Source organism: Megascapheus bottae, chromosome 26 (assembly GCF_031878675.1).
Source record: "Megascapheus bottae isolate mThoBot1 chromosome 26, mThoBot2.hap1, whole genome shotgun sequence".
Classification (NCBI taxonomy): domain Eukaryota; kingdom Metazoa; phylum Chordata; class Mammalia; order Rodentia; family Geomyidae; genus Megascapheus; species Megascapheus bottae.
The window spans coordinates 21256695-21279652 of NC_143534.1; the positions used below are offsets into that span (position 1 = coordinate 21256695).

The 22958-nt window shown below is 40.6% G+C and overlaps 1 protein-coding gene across 1 annotated transcript in view; it reads right to left on the minus strand.

Moving 5' to 3' along the window:
- Itgb1 (integrin subunit beta 1) overlaps positions 1-22958 on the minus strand; it is a 50341-nt gene that overhangs the window by 22464 nt on the left and 4919 nt on the right. Inside the window, exons 2-6 of the mRNA XM_090319111.1 lie at positions 10283-10349; positions 9113-9198; positions 5769-5991; positions 2366-2536; positions 549-787 (exon numbers count right to left, since the gene is read on the minus strand). Of these exons, the coding sequence (XP_090175237.1) occupies positions 549-787; positions 2366-2536; positions 5769-5991; positions 9113-9198; positions 10283-10349 (786 nt within the window). The remainder of the gene's footprint in view (positions 1-548; positions 788-2365; positions 2537-5768; positions 5992-9112; positions 9199-10282; positions 10350-22958) is intronic.

Genomic DNA, 22958 nt, shown 5'->3' on the forward strand with positions numbered 1-22958 from the left:
CTAGTGGTCTATCAAAAGTGGGGTATCCATCTCGGTCAGCTCTAGAGAAGTAAAGCAAGACAAACTCTGAAAGATAGGCATTACCACAAGTGCGAGGTGTGGTTTGGTCACATAGAATAAGGTATGGAGAGAGGTAACCCTGAGCTCTGTAACTGCTTAGAAAGTAATACAACTAACAAGTAACACAGTACACAAGTAACTAACTGCTTAGAAAGAAAAGCGGTATTGGCCAAGGCACGTCCTTGAATTCCACTCTTTCTTCAGCTTAAAAGCTGAAACCTGAAATTGCAACTACTACTGTGAAAATGCAAAAGGAAAAGATAGTATTTGCTTTATGCTTAGTAGTTTACACAGACCACTGAACTGGAAGCTCATAGTAACTCTCAGTAGTGCATTATCCTTTCAAAAGCAGCAGAAAACACCCCTGGAGATGCTAAGAGCCCAGGATCAAGAAGGAAAATTCTAAACTACCACATCTACTGCCATTCCTAACTTGTGGTTAAATCACAAGAACGATCCACAATAATGTAGAAAATGAATTCACTCACGCCACACACAGCAACCTGCATGATAGCATCAAATCCACCCTCAGGAGAGTCCAAGTTCCCAGATATGTGCTGCTGACCAACAAGCTTGTTAAATAGGTTCCCATTATTAGTGAGACTGAGAACATTTTTGTAGCTAAATGGGCTAGTGCAGTTCTGTTCGCTTGTGCAAGGATTCCTGAGCTTTGCTGGTGTGGTACTAATATAAGGCATCACGGTTTTCTCCACAAATGAGCCAAAACCTGGCAAGAAAAAAAAAAGGCATAAGGATAAATCCATGTACAGATAAAACTATCATTCAAAACAATAAATCGACATTCCTGGCTATGCACTGAATGTCTCTATCCCTATCTCCCCAAAAGTACACATGTTAAACCCTTGATCCACAATCACATGGCACCAGGAAATAAAGCAACCGGAAGAGGTGAGATCATGATTGGAAAAGCATCAGAGGACCCATGACCTCCTAGAAAAAGATGAAGAATTCTTTTTTCCTCTCTACCATGTGAGAACACAGCTAAAAGCCATCATCCGCGGAACAAAAGGCACAGAATGAATCCTGATCCTAAGATTTCTCAGCTTCCAGAATATTGTCAATAAATTCGTTGTTTAGGTAAGTTACCTATTGACAGTATTACAACAGCCAAATAAAATTACCCATAAATACGTGTAATATCTTTGAGGCAGGGTTTTAATATTTAATCCAGGCTATAAACTCAGATTCTCTTGCTTCAGTACTGAGACTAGGGGTAGACCCCACCACACCCAGTCTGAACCTACCATTTTAAAATTACTCGCCTTCATTTTCTTAGCAGAGAAGATCTCAATAATGACAGAATGAATGACGAACATTCTGGTTTTATCAGACTACTTCATAAAAGACTAAGGCTAGAGGCCTGGCTCAAGTCTAAGTTCAAATTCTAAAAATGAGTTAGAGCTTCCTATTTCCCACACTTAATTATGTTTCTTAATTTAAAAAAAATCTTTTAAGCAATAGTTACTTGAAATATGGCTGCTTGTTTTCTTTTCTTTCCAGGACCATGGTTTGAACTAAGGGCTACTTGCTTCCATAGCCTGCTTGCTTAGCTAGCACTGTACCATCTGAGCTATAACTTCAGCCCTGCTTTTTGCTGGTTATTTGGGAGAAGGGGTTTCATGAACTCTGCAGCTCAGGCTGGCTTTAAACCTTCATTTTCTGGATCTCAACTTCCTGAGGAACTAAGATTACAGGTATGGAACCTGGCACCTGGCCAAAATACAGCCAATTTTTCAAAGGCTTACACAAGTCTGTGAAACCTCTGGAATATTTCAGATGGCCAAGGCAGTAGCAAGTAGGAATGGTTAGTTAGGAACATATGAGGTAGAAAAAAGGGTTAAAAGGGGAAAATCTTATTGCATACCAGCAATCCCAGAACTTGGGAAGCTGAGGTCAGAGGATTTTGAGTTCAAGGTAAACTACAGAGCAATATTCCATGTCTAAATACCAAAAGCAAAAACAAAACATATTCACTAATTAGGGTGCAGTAATGGTCATAGTGATTAGTAATGAAATGAAACTTGGAGGTACTTGACACAAATTTGTAAAATAAATAAGCAGATGAATGGATTAAGTCCCTGTGATACAATCATGCCCTTCTTTATTTATGGGGCAAAAGCAATGTCAAATTGCATAGTAGCACTCCTCAGCACAGGAAGAGGAGGCAGAAAAATGATTAGACCTGTGACAGGAATAACAGTTTCCTCTCAGAAAGAAAATATAGGAGTATTGAGAAGTGCCAAGATTTATCATAAGAAAACTATACTCTTTCAAATACTCTTACCAATCCGGAAGTCTGAAGTTATCCTTTTCATCTCATTCATCAGATGCGTTCCAAGACTTTTCACGTTCTCCAGATCATCTTTCATGGAGTAAGAAAGGTCCATAAGGTAGTACAGATCAATGGGGTAGTCTTCTGCCCTCTTGAATTTTAATGTAAACGTCTGTGGTTCCCCTAATTAAACGAGTTAACAAATGAAATCAGCTTGCCAGCAAATCAATCCGTGACAAATAACATAAAATGAAGTATATCATTTAGCTATATCTATCTATCTATCTATCTATCTATCTATATCTCAGGTACGCCTTCAAATGCATTTAAAAAAGGAAAATCGTGTAACAGCAGACCTTAAGAAGACAAAGAGGATAAAGGTAACATCCCAATCAACAAGACAAGACATAAAATCAATTCTGCTACAGTTTGGGTCTCAATTATGTCCCCAAAGTACCTGTGTTAAAGGCTGGGTTCCCTGGCTGGCACTACTGGAGGTGTGGAAAATCAAGAGATGAGGCCTATAGGGAATTTTCAGGTCACATAGCTGTAACCTCTACAAGGACTCTTCCTTCTCTCGCTTCCCAGACCTGAGGTGCACACTATATCCCATCAAGTGCTTTGAGGACGGCATGCCTCCTGCCATGCCCTAAATCAACAAAGGTCACTCAATCCTGCATTGTAACTCCCAAAACTGTGGGCCAAAGTAACCTTTTTCTCTTTATAAGGTGATTATTTCCAGTAGTTGTTACACTAATGAAATAGTACCATAGATCAGAAGCTATGAGGAAGATAACATATAAAATACCATAAATTGACTGGAAACAAGACTGGGCAAAGTATAGGGCAGAAACTTGACATTTCAGAGATCAAAATTATAAGTGAGAAACATGTTCTTTGTGTAACAGGATACTGCCATAGGCAAATAAATAACTGAACCATATTTTTACTTTAGAAACCAACAAAATCTTTCATAGGGACTAGATTAGAGCTCAACGGCAGACTACTGCCCAGCACATACAAGGAATGCTGCTTCATCTCCAACATCATGAAACAAAGTAAAATTTAAAAAAAAAGAAAGCTAAAAAAATATGAGTAAATGAAGATTTGGATAAATGAAAACTTATTATTGCCAGTCCTGGGGCTTTAACTCAGGCAGGGCACAGGAACTGTCTTTGAGCTTTCTCAAGGCTACTGCTCGACTACTTGAGCCACAACACCACTTCCAGGTTTTTCTGTGTATATGGGCCTTCGTGCTTGTTAGGCAAGTACTCTACCACCAGGCCAAACTCCCGGCCTACATGTTAATTTTTAACATGTAGATTTTCACTGCGTAGATTTCTAGTGAGCAGAGAAAGAAGAAAGGAGTTCAAGACTCTGCAGCTATAGCACACAAAGGGTTTTCAAACACTCAGATGAAAACCAACTTTTAGGCAAATCACAAGAAGAAAAAAATGCATAAAGGAAATGGGGGGGGGTAGCCCACCATCAATGTCTCATATCTGTAATCCTAACTACTAAGAGGTTGAGATCTGAGGATCCAGGTTCAAAGCAAGCCTGGGTAGGAATGTCCCCTGAGATGCTACTCTCCAATTAACTACTCAAAAGGCAGAAAAGGCAGAAATAGCACCAGAGAGAGCACTAGCCCTGAGCACAAAAGACAGACACACAGACACACACACACAGAGCTAAGAACTAGAAGTGATATCACAGGGTCAGGAGAAGAACATCCCAAGAAGTTTAAAGCAGCACTTAGTATAAAAAGGGTTGAAAATAATAAAATACCTAAATGAATGGCCTATATAAGGATCCTATACATTAGGTGACGGTGGCACTCAGCTAGAGCAGATGGGCAATGGGTCACAGGACAAGGAGCTCAAGCTTTTCTGGGGCCAGAATGTGGGGTGTGTGCATGTGGGGGAGGGGTTTCAGAACAAGAAACTCATTGGGCCGGGAGTTTGGCCTAGTGGCAGAGTGCTTGCCTAGCATGCATGAAGACTGGGGTTCGATTCCTCGTTAACAACATACATAGAAAAAAAAAAGCTGGAAGTGGTACTAAGGCTCAAGTGGTAGAGCTCTAGCCCTGAGAAAGTCAAAGGACAGTGCTCATGTCCTGAGCTCAAGCCCAGGACTGGCGAAAGAAAGAAAGAAAGAAAGAAAGAAAGAAAGAAAGAAAGAAAGAAAGAAAGAAAGAAAGAAAGAAAGAAAGAAAGAAGGAAGGAAGGAAGGAAGGAAGGAAGGAAGGAAGGAAGGAAGGAAGGAAGGAAGGAAGGAAAGGAAGGAAGGAAGGAAGGAAGGAAGGAAGGAAGGAAGGAAGGAAGGAAGGAAGGAAGGAGGGAAGGAAGGAAGGAGGGAAGGAAAGAAGGAAAAGGGAAGGGAAGAGAAGGGAAAGGAAGGGAAGGGACGGGAAGGGAAGGGAAAGGAAGGGAGGAAGGGGGGGAGAGAGAGAGAGAGGGAGGAGAAAGGGGAGGGAGGGAGGGAGAAGTCTCATCATTCCCCTGTTAGAAAGGATGAAGGGGAACAAAAAGAGAGGCCATTTCTTCATTTTTAGATGTAAACTGCCACTTTAATATTTTGAGAATATTAAATAAATACAAAGGGATTAAAATGTTGCATTGATATTATAAAATGACAGAAGATACATATTTATCGTTTTCACTAACTCATTTGATTCAAGTCTAATGAATACCTCTTGAAGCTGTATGAAAATCTGATGCTGCCACTAAGAAATATTCTTCAAAGTATGCTATACAAATTGTTATGTCTTACAAAGACTTTAAAAATTTAACCTATTCCATATCATTTTTTGAGACCAAGTCCACATATGAGAATGACATCTCAAATTGGTTAAAAATATCATATAAGCCAGCACTGGTGGCTCACACCTGTAATCATAGCTACTCAGGAGGCTTAGATCTGAGGGTGGAGGTTTAAACCCAGATCAGGCTGGGCAGGAAAAGAAAGGCCATGAGACTCATCTCCAATTAACCACCTGAAAACTGTAAGTGGAGCTGTGGCTCAAAGTGGTGGAATGCTAGCCCTGAATAAAAACAAAACAAGGGGCTGGGAGTTTGGCCTAGTGGTAAGAGTGCTTGCCTGGCATGCACGAAGACCAGGGTTCAATTTGTCAGCACTCCACATACATAGAAAAAGCCAGAAGTGGTGCTGTGGCTCAAGTGGTAGAGTGCTAGCCTTGAGAAAGCCCAAGGACAGTGCTCAGGCCCTGAGTTCAAGCCACAGGACTGGCAAAAACAAAACAAAACAAAACAATGTTTAGGACAGTGCCCAGGGCCTGAGTTCAAGCCCCATAACTGCAAATAAATAAATAAATAAATAAATAAAACCCAATGTACATATATATCATAGAAAAGCAGTGTCAAAAACTTAAGTAGGAGATGTGGGTGCATTTCTGTACCTGATCGTAAATGCAGATCCAACTGCTGTGGTTGGATCTGAGTAATGTCTTCTGGCTGAAGCTTCTCTGCCGTTCCTTTGCTCCGGTTGGTAACATTTTTATTTTTCTTTATATTTTTGGACCCTCTGGGATTTTCTATGTCATCTGGAGGACATCCTTTCTTTTTTAAGGCTTCTAAATCATCACACCGTGCAGAAGTAGGCATTCCTTCTTGTAAAAATGTCTAAATGGTACATAGAAGACCAGTCACATAAAGTGTGAAATCAAATCTGTTTCATAATTATAACTGCAAACACACTAATTACAGAAGTCAAATTAATTCTGACATAATCAATAATTTTAAGGTACTCAGTCTTTGGCTTTTAAACACAATGTCCCATTTATTCAACCTGTAACATATGCTTAATATGTGCATGTTTAAAAATAAGGAAAATCAATTCTAAAAAAGAATACCTTTCCTAGAATTCTCCTAAATATATGTATTTTAAATATCTCACATTCAAGTTCAGAGTGACCTCATCTTTAACTATAATTAGCAATATGCTTATCCAAATACCATACATGACTTTTTTTTTTCTCCTAAAAATTGTCCTTAGAGGGCTAGGAGCATGACCTAGTGGTATAGTGCTCACCTTGCATGCACAAAGCCCTGGGTTCAATTCCCTTAGCACCACATATACAGAAAAAACCAGAAGTGGTAGAGCGCTAGCCTTGACAAAACTCAAGGACAATGCCCAGGCCCCAGAGTTCAAGTCTCAGGACTGGCGAGCACGCACAAACACAAACACACACACACAAAACTGCCCTCAGAAAAAATCCCTTAAGAGACTAGGAATATGACCTGAGTGGCTGAGCATCTGCCTACTAGCAAGAAAATGTTCAAGCATCAGGACTACCAATAAATAAATAAATATTTGAAAAGTCTTTTGTTCTATAAAGCATACTCCCTTGCATAATATTTTGAACATCCCTATGTTTAGGAAAAGTATATTAGATTAAATGCATCTCAATTAATTGATGGTGGTATTTTTGTGTGTGTGTGTGTGTGGCATTTTTTAAAGTAGCTATCAAGAAATCTAGCACACATACAGGAAAGTTTGAATCTTTGCTATTAATGTAAAAAAAAAGTTGTAATTTTTTTTTTTTTTTTGTGCCAGACCTGGGACTTAAACTCTGGGCCTAGCATTGAGCACTTCTGCTCAGCACCACTTCCAGCTTTTTCTGTAGATGTGGTACCGAGGAATCGAACCCGATTCTTCATGTATGCTAGGCAAGCACTCTGCCACTAGGGCACACTCATGGCCCTTTAAATTTTAGATACCTTTTAATTTAATTTGTTTTGTAGGTTGTAAGGCTTGAACTCAGGGCCTAGGTGCTATCCCTGAGCCTCTTTGTGCTCAAGGCTAACACGCTACCACTTGAGACACAGAGCCACTTCCTATCTTAAAATTTTAACATCTTAATATATACTTACGGCACAGAATTCCCACTAATGACATAATTTGTAATGTGGTAAATTGTAAATTCCCAAATACTGGCCAATCTAGGAAACTTTCGAACATCAAGAGAAGTCAGGCACTGGTGGCTCAGGCCTCCTATAATTCCAGCCACTCAAGAAAGCTGAGATCTGATGATCGCACTTAGTAGCTAGTCTAGTCAGACAAAAGCAAAAGATTTTACGTAAAGAGCCAAAACCAGAGGTGTGTCTCAAGACGTACAACACCAGTTTGAGTGAAAAAAGACAAGAGTGGTCAAGGCCCTGAAGCTCAAGCCCATACCAATACACACACACAGGAAAAAAAGGAAAATAAAGATTCGACTGAACATATTCTAAAAGAGCCTGGTAAGGAACTAGGCCCCAAAGCTCAACAGACTCAAATATTGAAAAGCAATTGGCCAGAACAGCCTTTGAATACAGATAAACAGTGGCCTCCCTAAAACAGAGGTTGAGAAGAACCTTCTACATGAAACTGTCGCCAATTCTAATTAAATCAGATCAAACAAAAATTATAACCCCCACTTTCCAGAGAAAATAGCCTAAGATAAAATAAATCCACAGCAGTCCCCTCTCTGGCCACTGTTTCCAACTTAAGCTAACATAACATTTTGGGGGAGAAAAGAATCTGAAATTTTTGGAGAAAAATTTTGAAATAAAATGGTCTCATTTTTACCTCCTCCCCCTCCTTTTTTTTTTTTTTTTGGACAGTCTGCGGGTTTGAACTCAGGACCTTGGCACTGTTCTTAGGTTTTCTCTAGGCTAGAGCTTTACCACTTGAGCCACAGCACCACTTCTGGCTTTTTTTTGTATATGCGGTACTAAGGAATCCAACCCAGGACTTCATGCATGCTAGGCAAATACTTTATCACTAGGTCATACTCTTGGCCCCTCCGTTTTATCTTTCAGATGGTCTAACCCTCCCCACTTATGATTCAAGCTAGCACATGCAACATGGGTCCAATAAACCTTTGAGCTTTTGCATTCATGAGTTAATTAGTTAACAATGTCAAAATGACTCAGTTCCTGTTCTGAGTATTCATTCATCTATTCACTGAAAATTTAGTCTAATATAGGTATAAAAGTTCTATTAAAGAAATAAACAACAAAGAAAAACACTTGAGAGTAAAATTTATACCCTAACTTCAATAGGTTTTTACTAGAATACAAATAAATTCTGTAAGTTTGTGTGTGTGTGTGCATGCGCGCGTATGTGTAACTTTGAAAGTTAATTTAACATTTCCCCCATTAAAAAGAGTGGGCAAAATCTAAAATAAACTCAATGTCTAGTTTTCCCTAGATAAAAGATAGTCTTAAATGGTTTAGCAGGAGAAGGGAAAGGAAAGGTTAGGACCTAGCACGCGGGAGGCCCTAGGTTTGATTGTTAACACTACAGACCTAGAAGGAAGGAAGAAGAGAAGATATAGGAGGGGAGAAAGTTGGAGGCAGGCCTGAGGTCTACATCTGTAAAAATCTTAGCACTTAAGAAGCTAAGGCAGGAAGATCACTACACAGCAAAACCCCGTGTCCAAATTAAAAAGAAATAAAAGCAGAAAATACCAACACCCACAAGACATGTATATAAATTTACTACCATTTGAACATTTCCTTTTAATAGTTACGTTTTCAAAATCTTCACCTCTTTGAGACTTATGAAAGTCTTAATTTCTAACACCCATATTTCAAAGGTTCAACATCCAGATTAACGGCAGAGTTCTAGACCAGAGTGTACCAGCCAATAAATAAACACTGATTTAAGTAAGACTTTATTCTAGTATTTCCCAAAGATACAGCAATGGGGCACATTTAATAATTGGAGGACAAAATGAACGTAAGCAACTGTACTTACTGCATTTGAGCACCATCCACAATTTGGCCCTGCTTGTATACATTCTCCACAGGATTTGGCATTTGCTTTTAAACATCTATTTTTATCTGTTAGAAAAAAAGAAAGATCGCTTTAAATTTCACCCCCCCAAAAAATAAATATATAATAAAATTGACATCACATTGGCAAATAACATAATAGATCCAACTAAGTTAAATATGAACAGTCTGACCTAGTTATTAAGCTAAACTAGACCTAGTGCAGAGGGACTTGGATGATTTTGAATCACCTTGAAAAGTTATAAAGGGACAATCATCGAAGACAAGAAACTACTGGCATATACTTGAGCTCTATGTATGTATCAAGGGTCTAATGTCACAGTCTATCATCCCAAAAAGTTATACCTGTCATGAGTTAAAATATAATGGAGTAAAGTACTGTCTCTTTTTACACGAATCATGATACCATGCCTATTGGTTTATATTAGATATCCGCACACAGTAAGGAAGTTACATTCTGTTTTGTTTTCTTGTTTGTGGTGTTCTAATTTATCAACAGTTCCACTTACTCTTTCTTTCTTCACTTCTGCATGTACTAATCTCCCCCCTCGCCATGATGTTGAAGCACATAATTCTAATTAAGTACATGTTGAGATGTGGAAAGAACTGAGTACCCATGATCCATGATTCTACACACAGATAAACCACACTTTACATTGCTCTTCCACCATGTGCCAACATGTTGCAATTTGCAAGAATTTTTGATGAAAGAGCAAGACCATCTCTTCTAAAAAGTCAACTGTTCCTGGGTTGTATAAATACAACAGACAATTCATAATTCACAATTTTACAATTTCACAATTACTTTAGTTACTAGATCATGCTTTTACCTTCCTGCTTCTCACTTCAACTCTTTTTTTATTCTCAAAAATCTTTGTGTATTTGGTCTTTGGTCTACTCTATACCAATCCCTTTCTAGTTCACTGTCCTCATTTTAGACAGCAGGGATGGTGGGAGCTAGGCTACAGACTCCTTTATCTTTTTCAGCTGGGATCAGACAGTGGTATATACTACAGGGTTTCAGAAGAAGCGGAATCACTTGATTTACCATTTTCCAGGAACCTAACTGAACTAACAGTGATGTAAGATACTGAAGAAAAAGAAGAGAAATTGAGAAAATATTCTTTTTTACCTGTTTGGCCAAACACATAGCAAGTTGAACTGATAAGTCCAATCCAAACAACCAATTGTAAATTCATCTGAAATAGAAAATATGCACCATTGTAAGGAGAAGGAGGAAATAAGGAAAATCCATGAAGATGTTCTGTACTCTTTCCTTCCTGTTATTATAAATATAATGCATCTGAAACAGTTTCTTCTGCAACCTCATTTACTGTCCTTCCCCAGTCGGTTATCTCTCTTTCATTCACATAAGTTCCAAGCCAGATCCTCAGAATTCACTCCTGCCATTCTTGAAATAAAATGGTTTTATATTTGATAAACTGTTAAAAGTGCCAATTCAATGAGCTCCAAAAGAATGTCCATATCAAGTATTCCCTAACAGGAGAAAGCTACCTCTAAATCCAGGCATGCTGGTGCATGAATGTGGTCCCTGCTACCTGGAAGATGAAAGAGAATTACAAAGACCTTATTAGAAAGATGACCTATAAAGCAGAAGAGCCAAGGAGGAGGAAAGAAGTGGCTCAACAAGAGAGAGTATGTGTCTGATTTTAATACCCACTAAGTTGAAAGGAAGGGAGGAAGGGAGGGAGACAAGGTCTTTCAAAATCTCTACATAAAAAGTGAACACTCTATATGTTAGATTACTCAAACTTCCAAATATTACGTATGTAACTTTTCTCAGAATCAATGTTTTCAGAGTTTTACAGTTCATACCTTACCAAACTTCCTCAAAGATTACTATGATGACAGACTGCTAACAACACCCCATCACTACTTACTATCTTGCATCAGCACCTACAATCTCCACAACAACACTGAGGGGTGCGTCTCCTAAGAAGCTAAGAAGCTATTCCGCTGGTCAGGCAGAGTGTTTAAAATGCTAAGTGCCCCTGGGATGGGTACTTCCTCTGCGCAGTGCTGGCATCCCAGAGACAAAGGCTAAGAATAACCTGCTCTGTCATGCCCTAGGCTCACCCCAGTTCTACTACCATTACAGGGCCTGTTCCCCACAGTGGGTGACCAGAGCTGGCTTACCAAGTCACCTTCTGAGGCCTACCTAAACTAAGATTTAATGCAGTAACTCTACCATCTATAGTTCTAAGCAACCCAAATAAAGTATTCGGTTCTGAAGGTTATGACTAAAGGGAAGCAGAACATACGACTCCTGAGAAAGCAAAAGTCATGGCTGTGAGGAGCAGAGCTTCTGGAAGGCTTCCAAAGTGAATAGCAGGAATATTTGTCCCATATAAGGACGGATACTTGTTTCTTCAGGCTACTTTGGTAACCACTGGACGGACGGACTGCCTTGAGCAATCTTCTAAATCATCTAATTTAGGAAAAGCTACTAGGTAACAAAATGTTTTCAAAATTTGGCAGCTACCTGAATATAAAGCATAAAATAAGTGCGATGGACAAGTCTTTTTCCTTCTGTAGATCTCAACAAGGCAAACAACAGCCTTCTGAAACCCTCCTCCCCCTGGAAGAGGGCCAAACCCAGGAGAAAGCAAAACAAGGCTCTAGTGTTAAAGAACAGCTGAGGGCACAGGGATGGTTCTGGAAACAGCTTATGGACAGACCTCAACTCTCCAGTGACTACTCAGCACGCTAGCAACAAAGACAGCCGTCACTGGCTGGTGATGTTTGTAAATGGCCAGGTTTCAGGGATATGAAGAAGCAATAGAAAAGGACAGTACTCAAGACTAAAGAACAGATCTAGGGACAGGAAGATGACAATGATTACGAATAAAGCCTGGCTACTTGGGAGGCAGAGATGGAGGATCACAAGACTGCATCTCAACCAGTGGCTGGACTCAGTGGTACTGGGCTACAACTATAATCCCCAGCAAGGAGAAATGTAATGAATGGACGCCATGGTGAATGCTGCCCTCTCTAGCAATACAAGAAAACACATGTAGGGGGAATCACAGTCCACAGATCCTACCTCAAAAATAACCAGTCCACAAAGAAGCTGTAGGAGTGGCTCACATCGCAGCGAACCTGCATAGCAAGTACAAGGTCCTAAGCTGCATTTCCAATGCTGTCAAAAGGGGTGGGGGGGAAGAAAGCCAAGACCCTACCTGAAAAACATCTAAAGCAAATAAGAGCTACAAGTATGACTCAAGTGGTAAAGCATCTATCTCGTAAATGTAAGGCCAAGTCCAAAATTCAGGGAATGGAGGCTACAAATAAAAGAAGGGAAGGTTTGGAAACGACCACAGCAGGACAGTAACCAGCAGAGATGATGATGGAGCAGAAACTCCCAGCCTTGTCTGTCAGAAGGTTGTGGATGACCTTTGGTTAAAAGAGGAAAAGTGAAAGTGCCAAGACTGTGCACATGTGAGCTGTAGCTCACAAATGATTTGTATTCTGAAGGGGGGAGGTTTAAGAAGTTAGAAGGTCATTAGAAAGGGACAATGTCACTGGGACACTGTTCCACTCTCACCAGTCCTCTTTTAGTAGCCAGGAGTCTCGAAAGGGTCACCCATCCAGATTCCACCTCCATCTTATTACAACTGGTGGAGACTAAGCACTCTGCAGATGAAATGACCTTGCAGAAGAACTCTTTCTGGGCATAGGCTACTATTGGTATTAATTTACCTGTCCATTCATTTAATGTAATAGGAACTTCAGGGATTCTTTTGCTATTCTTTTTTACTTTCGTATTATCTTCAAGTAGTTGTACCAAAGGAGTAAGTCGTTGTACAAAGGAGTTGTCAATTAAAGCAGTTTACGAATACACTGTATCTCCAGGAAATTCTTCACCACCAAAGATGTTACAAAAGCAGCATTTAACACAATCTACCCTTCCTAAAGGCTTTTCCCACCCTGGACTTCACTCTACATCTGTGCAGCTTCCATCCAGACAGCTAAGTCACAATTTGTGCTTAATGGTAAATAAAAACAATGCTGCTTAAAGGAACTTTTAGTTCAAAAACAAAAATGCAGATAATTGCGAGGGCCAGTAGTTCATGTCTATAATTCTAGCAACTCAGGAGGCTGAGATCAAAGGATCACAACTCAAAGTCAGACCAGGCAGGAAAGTCTGTATGACTCTTATCTCCAATGAACTACCCAAAAAGAAACCACAAGTAGAACTGTAGTTTAACTGTTAAGGCACGAGCCTTGAGGGGAGGAAAAAAAAAATTCAGAGATAGTGCCCGAGACATAAGGCCAGGTCCCTAAAATATAAAAGAAACAGGTTAAGATGTAGATAATTTACAGTTACAATATAATGTAATAGTTTCTGCATTGAAGACAGAACACAATACACTATGGCCATTTAAAAAACAAAAATAGGGGCAGTTAAAAGCTTCTGAGACAGCAAAATTCCAGCCAAAATGGACATGGGCAGGAAGGCAAGTAAAGAATGACATCCCCCTGTCTGTAAGGAAAGGGAAAGACTTGGAAAAAATCAGACACAAAGCCAGACACAAAGGAACACAGGCTCTATGGTTTCCCTCATTTGTAACAATTTGTACACATCTAGGACTCTCCTAGCAGAGGATTACAATAGCCCCAAACCTAATAAGTACATAAGGTCATATAGGATGAGACTAAATGAAAGGATGGAAACAAGAGCTTTATCTTGTGTGATTGTTGTTCTTAATGTACTATGTTATTTCTCTTCTCTATTTTTGCCCTTACAGTTATCTCATAGTTACTGCATCTGACTTTGTTACCTGGTATATTGTATATATGTTTATTTGAAATGGGAAGGGAAGGGGAGGAAATAAGATGACGGGGAGGGGGTGGGGGGAGTGAAAAGGAGACAAAAACATGAGAAGGGGTATCAATGTTTGAGAAGGAATGTACCTACTGATGAATGTAACTGCAATCCCTCTACACATTATCCTGACAATATATATATTTTTTTGCCAGTCCTGGGCTTAAGCTCAGGACCTGAGCACTGTCCTTGGATTTTTATCTCAAGGCTAGAACTCTACCACTTGAGCCTCAGCACCACTTCTGGCTTTTTCTAAGTATGTGGTACCGAGGAATCAAACCCGGGTCTTCATGCATGCTAGGCAAGCACACTACCACTAGGGCCAAACTCCCAGCCCAATAATTTTTTTTTTTTTGCCAGTCCTGGGCTTGGGCTCAGGGTCTGAGCACTCTCCTTGGACTTTCTCAAGGCTAGCATTCTACCATTGAGCCTCAGCACCACTTCCGGCTTTTTTTTTCTATGTATGTGGTACTGAGGAATCGAACCCGGGTCTTTGTGCATGCTAGACAAGCACTCAACCATTAGGCCAAACTCCCAGCCCCGCCAATAATTTTTTTTTTTAAAGAAAAAAAAATGACACTCCACTCCAGGCTAGGCCTACAATGCAAACCATGGAATACCAAGGGAAGTTATAATAACTTCTTTTTAATCCCGCATCTAAATATACATGTCTGGGTTTGTTGTCTACCTCTCCAGTTGGAATTCTTGATCTCATATTTCCTTTCTTTTCAGAGAAAATGACTAGGGGGTAAAGTATGTTTTGTAGCTGTGTGCTGTTGGTGAGATGAGTTGTTTCATGCTAGTAAATTTCTACTATAAAAATGATACACATTATTTTAAAACAGTAAAAAGGCCAAAAAGCATGTTATCTTATGAGAATTAAATAATGAGTTGGAAATAATAGGAGCCAAGAGCAAGCACACAGGAGAGACCAGATTACAGAGTTTTAGGTGCTATATGTGCATAAGGAATTCAAATATTATGCTATAAATTTTATTTATTCTATAAATTTTAAGGAACCAGATAAAAAATTGAGGCAGGCTAGTAAGATGACACATATAGATAACAACAACAAAAAAAAGCCAGTGGCTCACACCTATAATCCTAACTATTCAGGAGGCTGAGATCTGAGGATTGCAGTTCAAAGCCAGCCTGGGCAGATTCTTATTTCCAGTAAACTCCTCAGAATAAGCTGGAAGTAATGTTATGGCTTGAGTGGTAGAGCACAAGCCTTGAGCACGAAGAGGCTCAGGGACAGCACCCAGGCCCTGAGTTCAAGCCCTAGAAGTGCCCCCCTCCCCCAAAAAGAGGGGAAGATAGAAGTTTAGAAGACAAACACGGAATTTACTACAATAACAATCTCTAATCAGCACACTTGGGAAGATCATTCAAAGTCATCTTGGGCAAAACTATCTCAAAAACTGGGCCGGGAGTTTGGCCAAGTGGTTAAAGTGCTTGCCCAGCATGCATGAAGACCCAGGTTCCATTCCTCGGTACCACATACATAGAAAAAAGCCGGAAGTGGTGCTGAGGCTCAAGTGGTAGAGCTCTAGCCTTGAGAAAGTCCAAGGACAGTGCTCAGGCCCTGAACTCAAGCCCAGGACTGGCAAAAAAAAACACAAAAAAACAAAAAAAAACAACTATCTCAAAAACAATAAGAGAAGAAAGAAATAAAGGAGGGAGGGGGGAGGAAAAAGGAGAAGGAAGGAAAGGAGGGAGGGGGGAGGGAAGGAAGGCCGAACTTCAGTGGCAAATGCCTATAATCCAGGCTGCTCAGAAGGCCAGTATCCAACAGACTGCAGCGATGCAGAAAAGTCTATGAGACTCCCTTCTCCAAAAACCAGCAAAACTCAGGCTAGAGGAATGGCTCAAGTGGTAGAGCAACAACTGAAGCTCTAAGCTCAAACCCTGTAATGAGCTGGCAGGAGAATAAGTGACATGTCAGCATTTATGCAATTTAAAAATGACAAGACATTCGAGTGATTAGGAGATAGGTACCTGCTTAAAGACTAGGAGAGACATTCACCACAGGTGAAGACACACAGATCTGGATTTCAGGCAAGAGGTCAGGTTTACAGACAGACATAGAGGTGACATTATCTAGGTGGTAACTGAATATGTGAAAGCAAATAAATTGTGAAGAGCAAGTATCCTGGCTCCAGTGGCACACATCTATAATCCCAGCTACTCAGGAAGCCAAGATCTGAGGATTATAGTGAAATGCCAGCTTGGGCCAGAAAGTCCTTTCGATCCTTCTCTCCAACTAACCAGCAAAAGGCCAGGTGTGGTGGTGTGGCACCCGTGGCACCTGTGGTAGAGTGAGCAAAAAAGCTCAGGGACAGCACTTAGGATCTGAGTTCAAACCCTAGGACTGGCAACAGAACACACATATGCAAGGAGAAAAAAGAGTTGACAGCAAGCAGACTTTAAAAGGTGAATGAAATTGGATAGGGAACGGGGGAAACAAGATAAGAGGTGGGGGTGGGGAAATGGGGACCAGGACATGTGAAAGGGTATCAATGAATGGGAATTAATGCACCATCTATCTGGCGAATATCATGTAACCCTTCTATTAATTACAATAAAAAATATATGAAAAAAAAAGGTGAATGCAAAGACAACTGAGGGAGCCAGGCATCAGGGAAGCCACTCTTCTTGACAACAGAGCTGGAAGTAAGAAAGCTGGAAGAGCGTTATTTATGCCTGACGGATGCTAGGAGGTAGGACTGGGAGAAAGGAAGGAAATGATGATTATACAGCAAAGCTGAGGGCCCAGCTCATTTATAAAAGCAGGTTTATATCTCTTTTCTCCATGTAACTATCTCCAACAACTTTTTCCTCTGTTAAATTGGAGGCTATTTAATGGGCTTTGTAATAATTAATATCCTAATAACTTGTGATAATAACACAACAGCACATTACTGGCGAGCATCACTGCATTAATGAAAGTACCTAGATCACCTCAAAGGATTTTAAAAAGCACACGCGCACGCTCACACGCGCACGAACACACACACACACACACACGCACACACACACACACACACACACACACACACACAGTCATGTTGGGTGGTGGCTAACATAGCTAATGGAAACAGAACTAAAGAACCAAGTCTTAGGTCAAAAGGAAGCCAACTTAGGAGGGACTTAGAGAGGGAAACCCCCTGAACAGACACTTCACTAGTAGAAGCCTGAATCAAAATTCAATGTTTGGGTTCTCAAAAAAAATTATTAGCTTAACTTTATTCAAGGACTGCCTCTTCATGGACCACTGAGAAAAAGAAAACCTACTCATTCCCTGAGAGGATCAGATGAAGCATGTAGAAGACACATACAAGAATGCTGTACTGAGCTAAATTCTGATGATTTATATGAATGTTCAACAAAAAGTGATTTCATTTATTGTAAGAAAAGTGGGGGAAAGACTTCTGGCTGAGGATGTGGCTTAGTGGTACAGCGCTTTGCTGTAGAGGTGTGAGGCCCTGAGAGGAATTTAAATTCTTATTTCAAAACCATTGACTCATAATAAAGACAAAAATAAGGATGCTCCTGTCTGTAATCCTAGCTACTCAGGATCAAGGTTGGAAGCCACCCAGGCAGAAAATCAGCAAAAAGTCAAAAGTGAAGGTATGGCTCAAGTGGTAAAGTAAAAAGGCCAAGGAGGAGTGCAAGGCCCTGAGTTCAAACCAAAATACAATAACAACAACAACAACAATAGTATGTTGTCCAAGGAGAAGTTAAATAACTGAGTAAGAAGAAAAAGTTATCAAGTATAAACAAGTATAACTTGGCAACTAAACTCTAAACTGTGATCTGATTTTGTGCCTGAAGAAACTAAATTTTGAAGGTCTACTTAAGACTGAAGGCCTACATTAGTTTTAAAGGAATAACATCCACCAAATGTGAGTACTGACTCACAGTACAGAAATAGAAAAGGCTTATAAAATTCTATGCGTTTAGTTATTGGGCATTCAGAGCGAATAGAAAACAAAAAGGTAGTCTGTTACTTTGTCATATTTTACCAACAAGCTATTTTGTCATGTTGTAAAAGTAGAGACACCAGCTTTGTAGCCTATTCTTACAAAAGTATTTCACATTTTCGCCATATTCATTTTATCTAAGGATTATTAATTCATTCCAAGAACAAGGATGTCATAACGGGTACTAACCCAAGTGCATTTGCACTTTCCCATGGTCAAAATGTACACAGTCGTTTAAATCGCACAATAAACTCATCTTTACTCGTAAATATTAAGTTGTTACATCCTGTCCAAACTTTCAAATACACATCACTGTAATATTTTTAATAAACAACTCATTTGGCATTTCCTTTTGCATTTACAGATGAAAGCTCTAAAAAATTATGATTAGGGGCTAGGAGCGTAGCCTAGTGGTAGAGTGCTTGCCTAGCATGCACGAAGCCCTGGGTTCGATTCCTTAAAACCACATATACAGAAAAAGCCGGAAAGGGTACTGTGGCTCAGATAGCAGAGTGCTAGTATCCAAGGACAATGCCCAGGCCCTGAGTTCAAGCCCCAACACTGGCAAAAAAAAAAAAAAATTAAGGAAAATTTATGATATAAAGAGTAATCTTTGAGACCAAAAGTGGTCTTTTAGTTTTCAATTTTAGAATATATGCACATGTATAATAAGGTAGCTTAGGCATGGAACACACATCTAAACATAAAACTCATTTCATGCTTCACATTCACAAATCCACATAACCTGAAGGTTATGTATTCTAAAGTAAAGGACTGTAACTGGTAAGGCCAAATGCAAAATGGTACAAATGATATAGCATGCAGACACTCCATGGCATTTCAGGCTTTTGAGTATATCAGAGTTGAGATTTTCAGATCAGAGGTGATCTTAAACTATCCTATCTGTGTAGAAGTTAATTGAAAGAGGTGGGGGAAGAGGGAGGGAGGGGAAGAGAGAGAGGGGAAGGGGAGGGAGAGAGATGGAAGGGGAGGGAAGGAAGGAGGGAGAGGGAGGGAGGGAGGGAGAGGGAGAGGGAGGGAGAGAGAGAGAGAAACTCAGCGGGGTGCTGGTAGCTCACACCTGTAATCCTAACTACTCAGGAGGCTGAGATCTGAGGAACATGGTTCAAAGCCAGACCAGTCACTAAAATCTGTGAGACTCTTATCTTCAATTAACCACCAGAAAACCAGAAGTGGCTCAAGTTGTAGAGCAATAGTTTTGAAGTGAAGAGCTCAGGGACAGTGCCCAGGCCCAGAGTTCAAGCCCCACAATCGACAAGAGAAAAACAAGTAATAAAATAAGCCAATTCACTTAAGAATTATCTACCAGATTTCTTTTCTTTTTTTTTTTTTGCCAGTCCTGGGCTTGAGCTCAGGGCCTGAGCACTGTCCTTGGACTTTCTCAAGGCTAGAGCTCTACCACTTGAGCCTCAGCACCACTTCCAGCTTTTTTTTTTCTATGTATGTGGTACCGAGGAATCGAACCCGGGTCTTTGGGCATGCAAGGCAAGCACTCTACCATTAGGCCAAACTCCCAGCACCCAGATTTCTTTTTATAAAACATTTTTTGCAGCCAGGCACCAATGGCTCATGCCTTTAATTCTATCTACTTAGGAAGGCTAAGATCTTAGGATGGCCATTTGAAGCTAGCCTGGGCAGGAAAGTCTATGAGACTCTTATCCCCAATTAACCCCCAGAAAACAAGAAGTGGCACTGTGACTCAAGGTGGTAGAGTGCTAATCTCGAGGGAAAGAGTACAGGGACAACACCCAGACCCTGAGTTTAAGTCCCATGACCGATCCCCCCCCCAAAAAATGCAGGGGACGGGTATATGTATTTAGGCAGGTAGGAGGGCTTGCCCGTGGCACACACCCACTTGAGGCACACCTCTCATTCCAGTTTTTTGCTGGCTAATTGGAAACAAGAGTCTTGCACATTTGTCTGCCCAAAGAACCTGGAACTTCCAACTTTAGAGCTCCTCCTTTTAAGTAGCAAGGCTTCTAAGTACAAGCCACCCCACATTTGCTTGGATTTTTCAACAAAGTCTTTGGACAAGTGTACATTTATTAAATTCAAGTCAACAAATATTTACTGCATACTTACCATGTGCTAAACTCATAAGTGACAGCTGCGTTCAAAAACCCGGACTTTCAATTAGGTTTCTAAATGAAATACTTCATTTCCTATGTCACAGCATTTAAAAATATTTTTGCCAGGCTGGGAGTTTGGCCTAGTGGTTCGATTCCTCAGTACCACATACGTAGAAAAAAGCTGGAAGTGGTGCTGTGGCTCAAGTGGTAGAATGCTAGCCTTGAGGAAAAGGCACAAGGACAGTGCTCAGGCCCTGAGTTCAAGGCCCAGGACTGGCAAAAAAAAAATTACATATAGGGCTGGGAGTTTGGCCTAGTGGTTAAAGTGCTTGCCTAGCACGCACGAAGACCTGGGTTCAATCCCTTGGTACCACATACATAGAAAAAAGCTGGAAGTGGTGCTTAGGCTCAAGTGGTAGAGCTCTAGCCTTGAGAAAGTCCAAGGACAGTGCTCAGGCCCTGAGCTCAAGCCCAGGACTGGCCGCCCCCCCCAAAAATAATATATATATATATATATATATATATATATATATAGAGAGAGAGAGAGAGAGAGAGAGAGAGAGAGAGAGGGAGAAAGGCATTAACCCAAAGCTAAGGTGTTATCTAATACCTAATTTCAATATCCTCCACTCCTCCTTCCCCTAACCTCCGCCCCTCCACACATACTCAGAACAGCATTCAGAACTAGAAAACCACCTAACCAGCCAGGCCTGGTGGCTCACACCTGTACTCGTAGTTATTCAGGAGGCTGAGATCTAAGGACCGTGGTTCAGAGCAAGCCCAGGTACTGCAGTTTGTGAGACTCCTATTCCCAATTAACCACCAGAAAACCAGAAGTGGCGCAGTGACTCAACGGGAAGGGCAGTATCATTGAGCTAAAGAGCTCAAGGGCACCCAGACCCAGGGTTCAAGTCCCATGACCAACAAAAAAGAAAAGAAAGGAAACCAACTGACTAAACTCACTGCTCTCAAACAGAAAGAAAAATAAATAAATAAATAAAGCCAGCTGAAGGAATGTGAACCCTCCTTACACAAGATAATATTAGCCTGAAGCTAAAAAACTGCAGCAAGGAATTCTTATTTGATCCAAAGCTACAGGCTCAGAAAAAACTTTGATATTTGGAAACAGATTACAACACATCTTAGACACTTCAAGAAATTTACATAACAAGATCAAGTGAAGAAATATCTCTTCAATATCTCTGGCCATAAAAGAAATGCAAAGCAAAACATATAGAGATTCCACCTTACCCCAGTCAGAAAGGCCATTATCAAGAAACCTTATAATAGATGCTGGCGGGATGTGGCCAAAGGGGAATGCTACTACACTACTGGTGGGAATGTAAACTGGTTCAACCATTCAGGAAAACAGTATGGAGGTTCCTCAAAAGACTAAACATAGAGCTCTCTCTCCTATGACCCAGCAATCCCACTCCTGGGCATTTCCCCAAATGACCACAAACAAGGCCATACTAAAGCTACCAACACAACCATGTTCACTGCAGCTTTATTTACTTTAGCTAACCAATCCAGAGGAGAGGAATGGATCAAGAAGATGTGACATTTATACACACTGGAGTTCTATGCTTCCATCAGAAAGAATGGCACTGCCCTATTCATAAGGAAATGGAAAGACCTGGGAAAAGTTATATTACGTGAAATAAGCCAGGTACAAAGAAAGGTAGGTTGCATGCTTTCCCTCATTTGTGATAACTAGAAAATATCTATAACAGTCTTAACAAGGGATCAATAACCTAATTCTACATGCATAGGGCCAGTTATATAATGAAGCATATCAACATGAACTCCAAGAACTGGAAACTGTATGCATTTTTTCTGGTGCGTGCGTGCGTGTGTGTGTCTGTTTTAGTTTTCCGTACTCTTTGTCTTGTATATAATCTCATCCACCTCTTCGGAAGGGAAAGGGAATCAGAGAAAGAGGACAAAGGATGAACTAATACAACATAGAAACTCACTAGACACTATGTTGGAAATGAATTTTACAACCTGGGTGTGTGGGGGGGGGGGCGCAAGGAGGGGTAAGTGGGAGAAAATGAGGGATGGGGTAACAGTGTAAAAAGAAATGTACTCATTACCTTATTTATATAACTATAATCCCTTGTTCATGACCTTTAAACAAAGATTTTACGAAAGGGGGGGAAAAGCAAGATTAAGTTAAATTGATCACTAAAGACTACTCAACCCACAATTTCCAGAAAAGTGAGAATATAAGAGAAACTCCTTCATCATCAACCAGTGTGGTACTAAAGAGAAAAGACAGGCCAGCAGTGTGGCTTAGTGGTGGAGTGCTTGCCTAGCATGCATGAAGACCCAGGTCCAATTCTTTGGTACCACATATACAGAAAAAGCCAGAAGAGGTGCAATGGCTCAAGTGGTAGAGCTCTAGCCTTGAGAAAGCCCAAGGACAGAGCTCAGACCCTAAGTTCAGGCCCCAGGACTGGAGAGAGCGAACGAGGATAAAGAACCTGTCTGCTCCCTTGTGTGTACAGTAAGTAACCCAGGAAAAATACCAACAGGATAAAAAATGAAAAACATAAGAAAACATATAGACTTCATCCTGTTCCTTAAATTTAGAATAACTAGATGGTTATAGTGATTCAAACACCGGACTGGGGCCAGGAGTTTGGCCTAGTGGTGGAGTGCTTGCCTAGCATTGCACAAAGACCCAGGTTTGATTCCTCGTTGACCACATGCATAGAAAAAGCCAGAAGTGGTGCTTGAGGCTCAAGTGGTAGAGCTCTAGCCTTGAGAAAGCCTAAGGACAGTGCTCAGGCCCTGAGTTCAAGCCAGGACTGACAGAAAAAGAAAAAGAAAAAAGAAAAAGCTAAGGGACCTGAGTTCACAACTCAGTATGGGCACACAAAAACA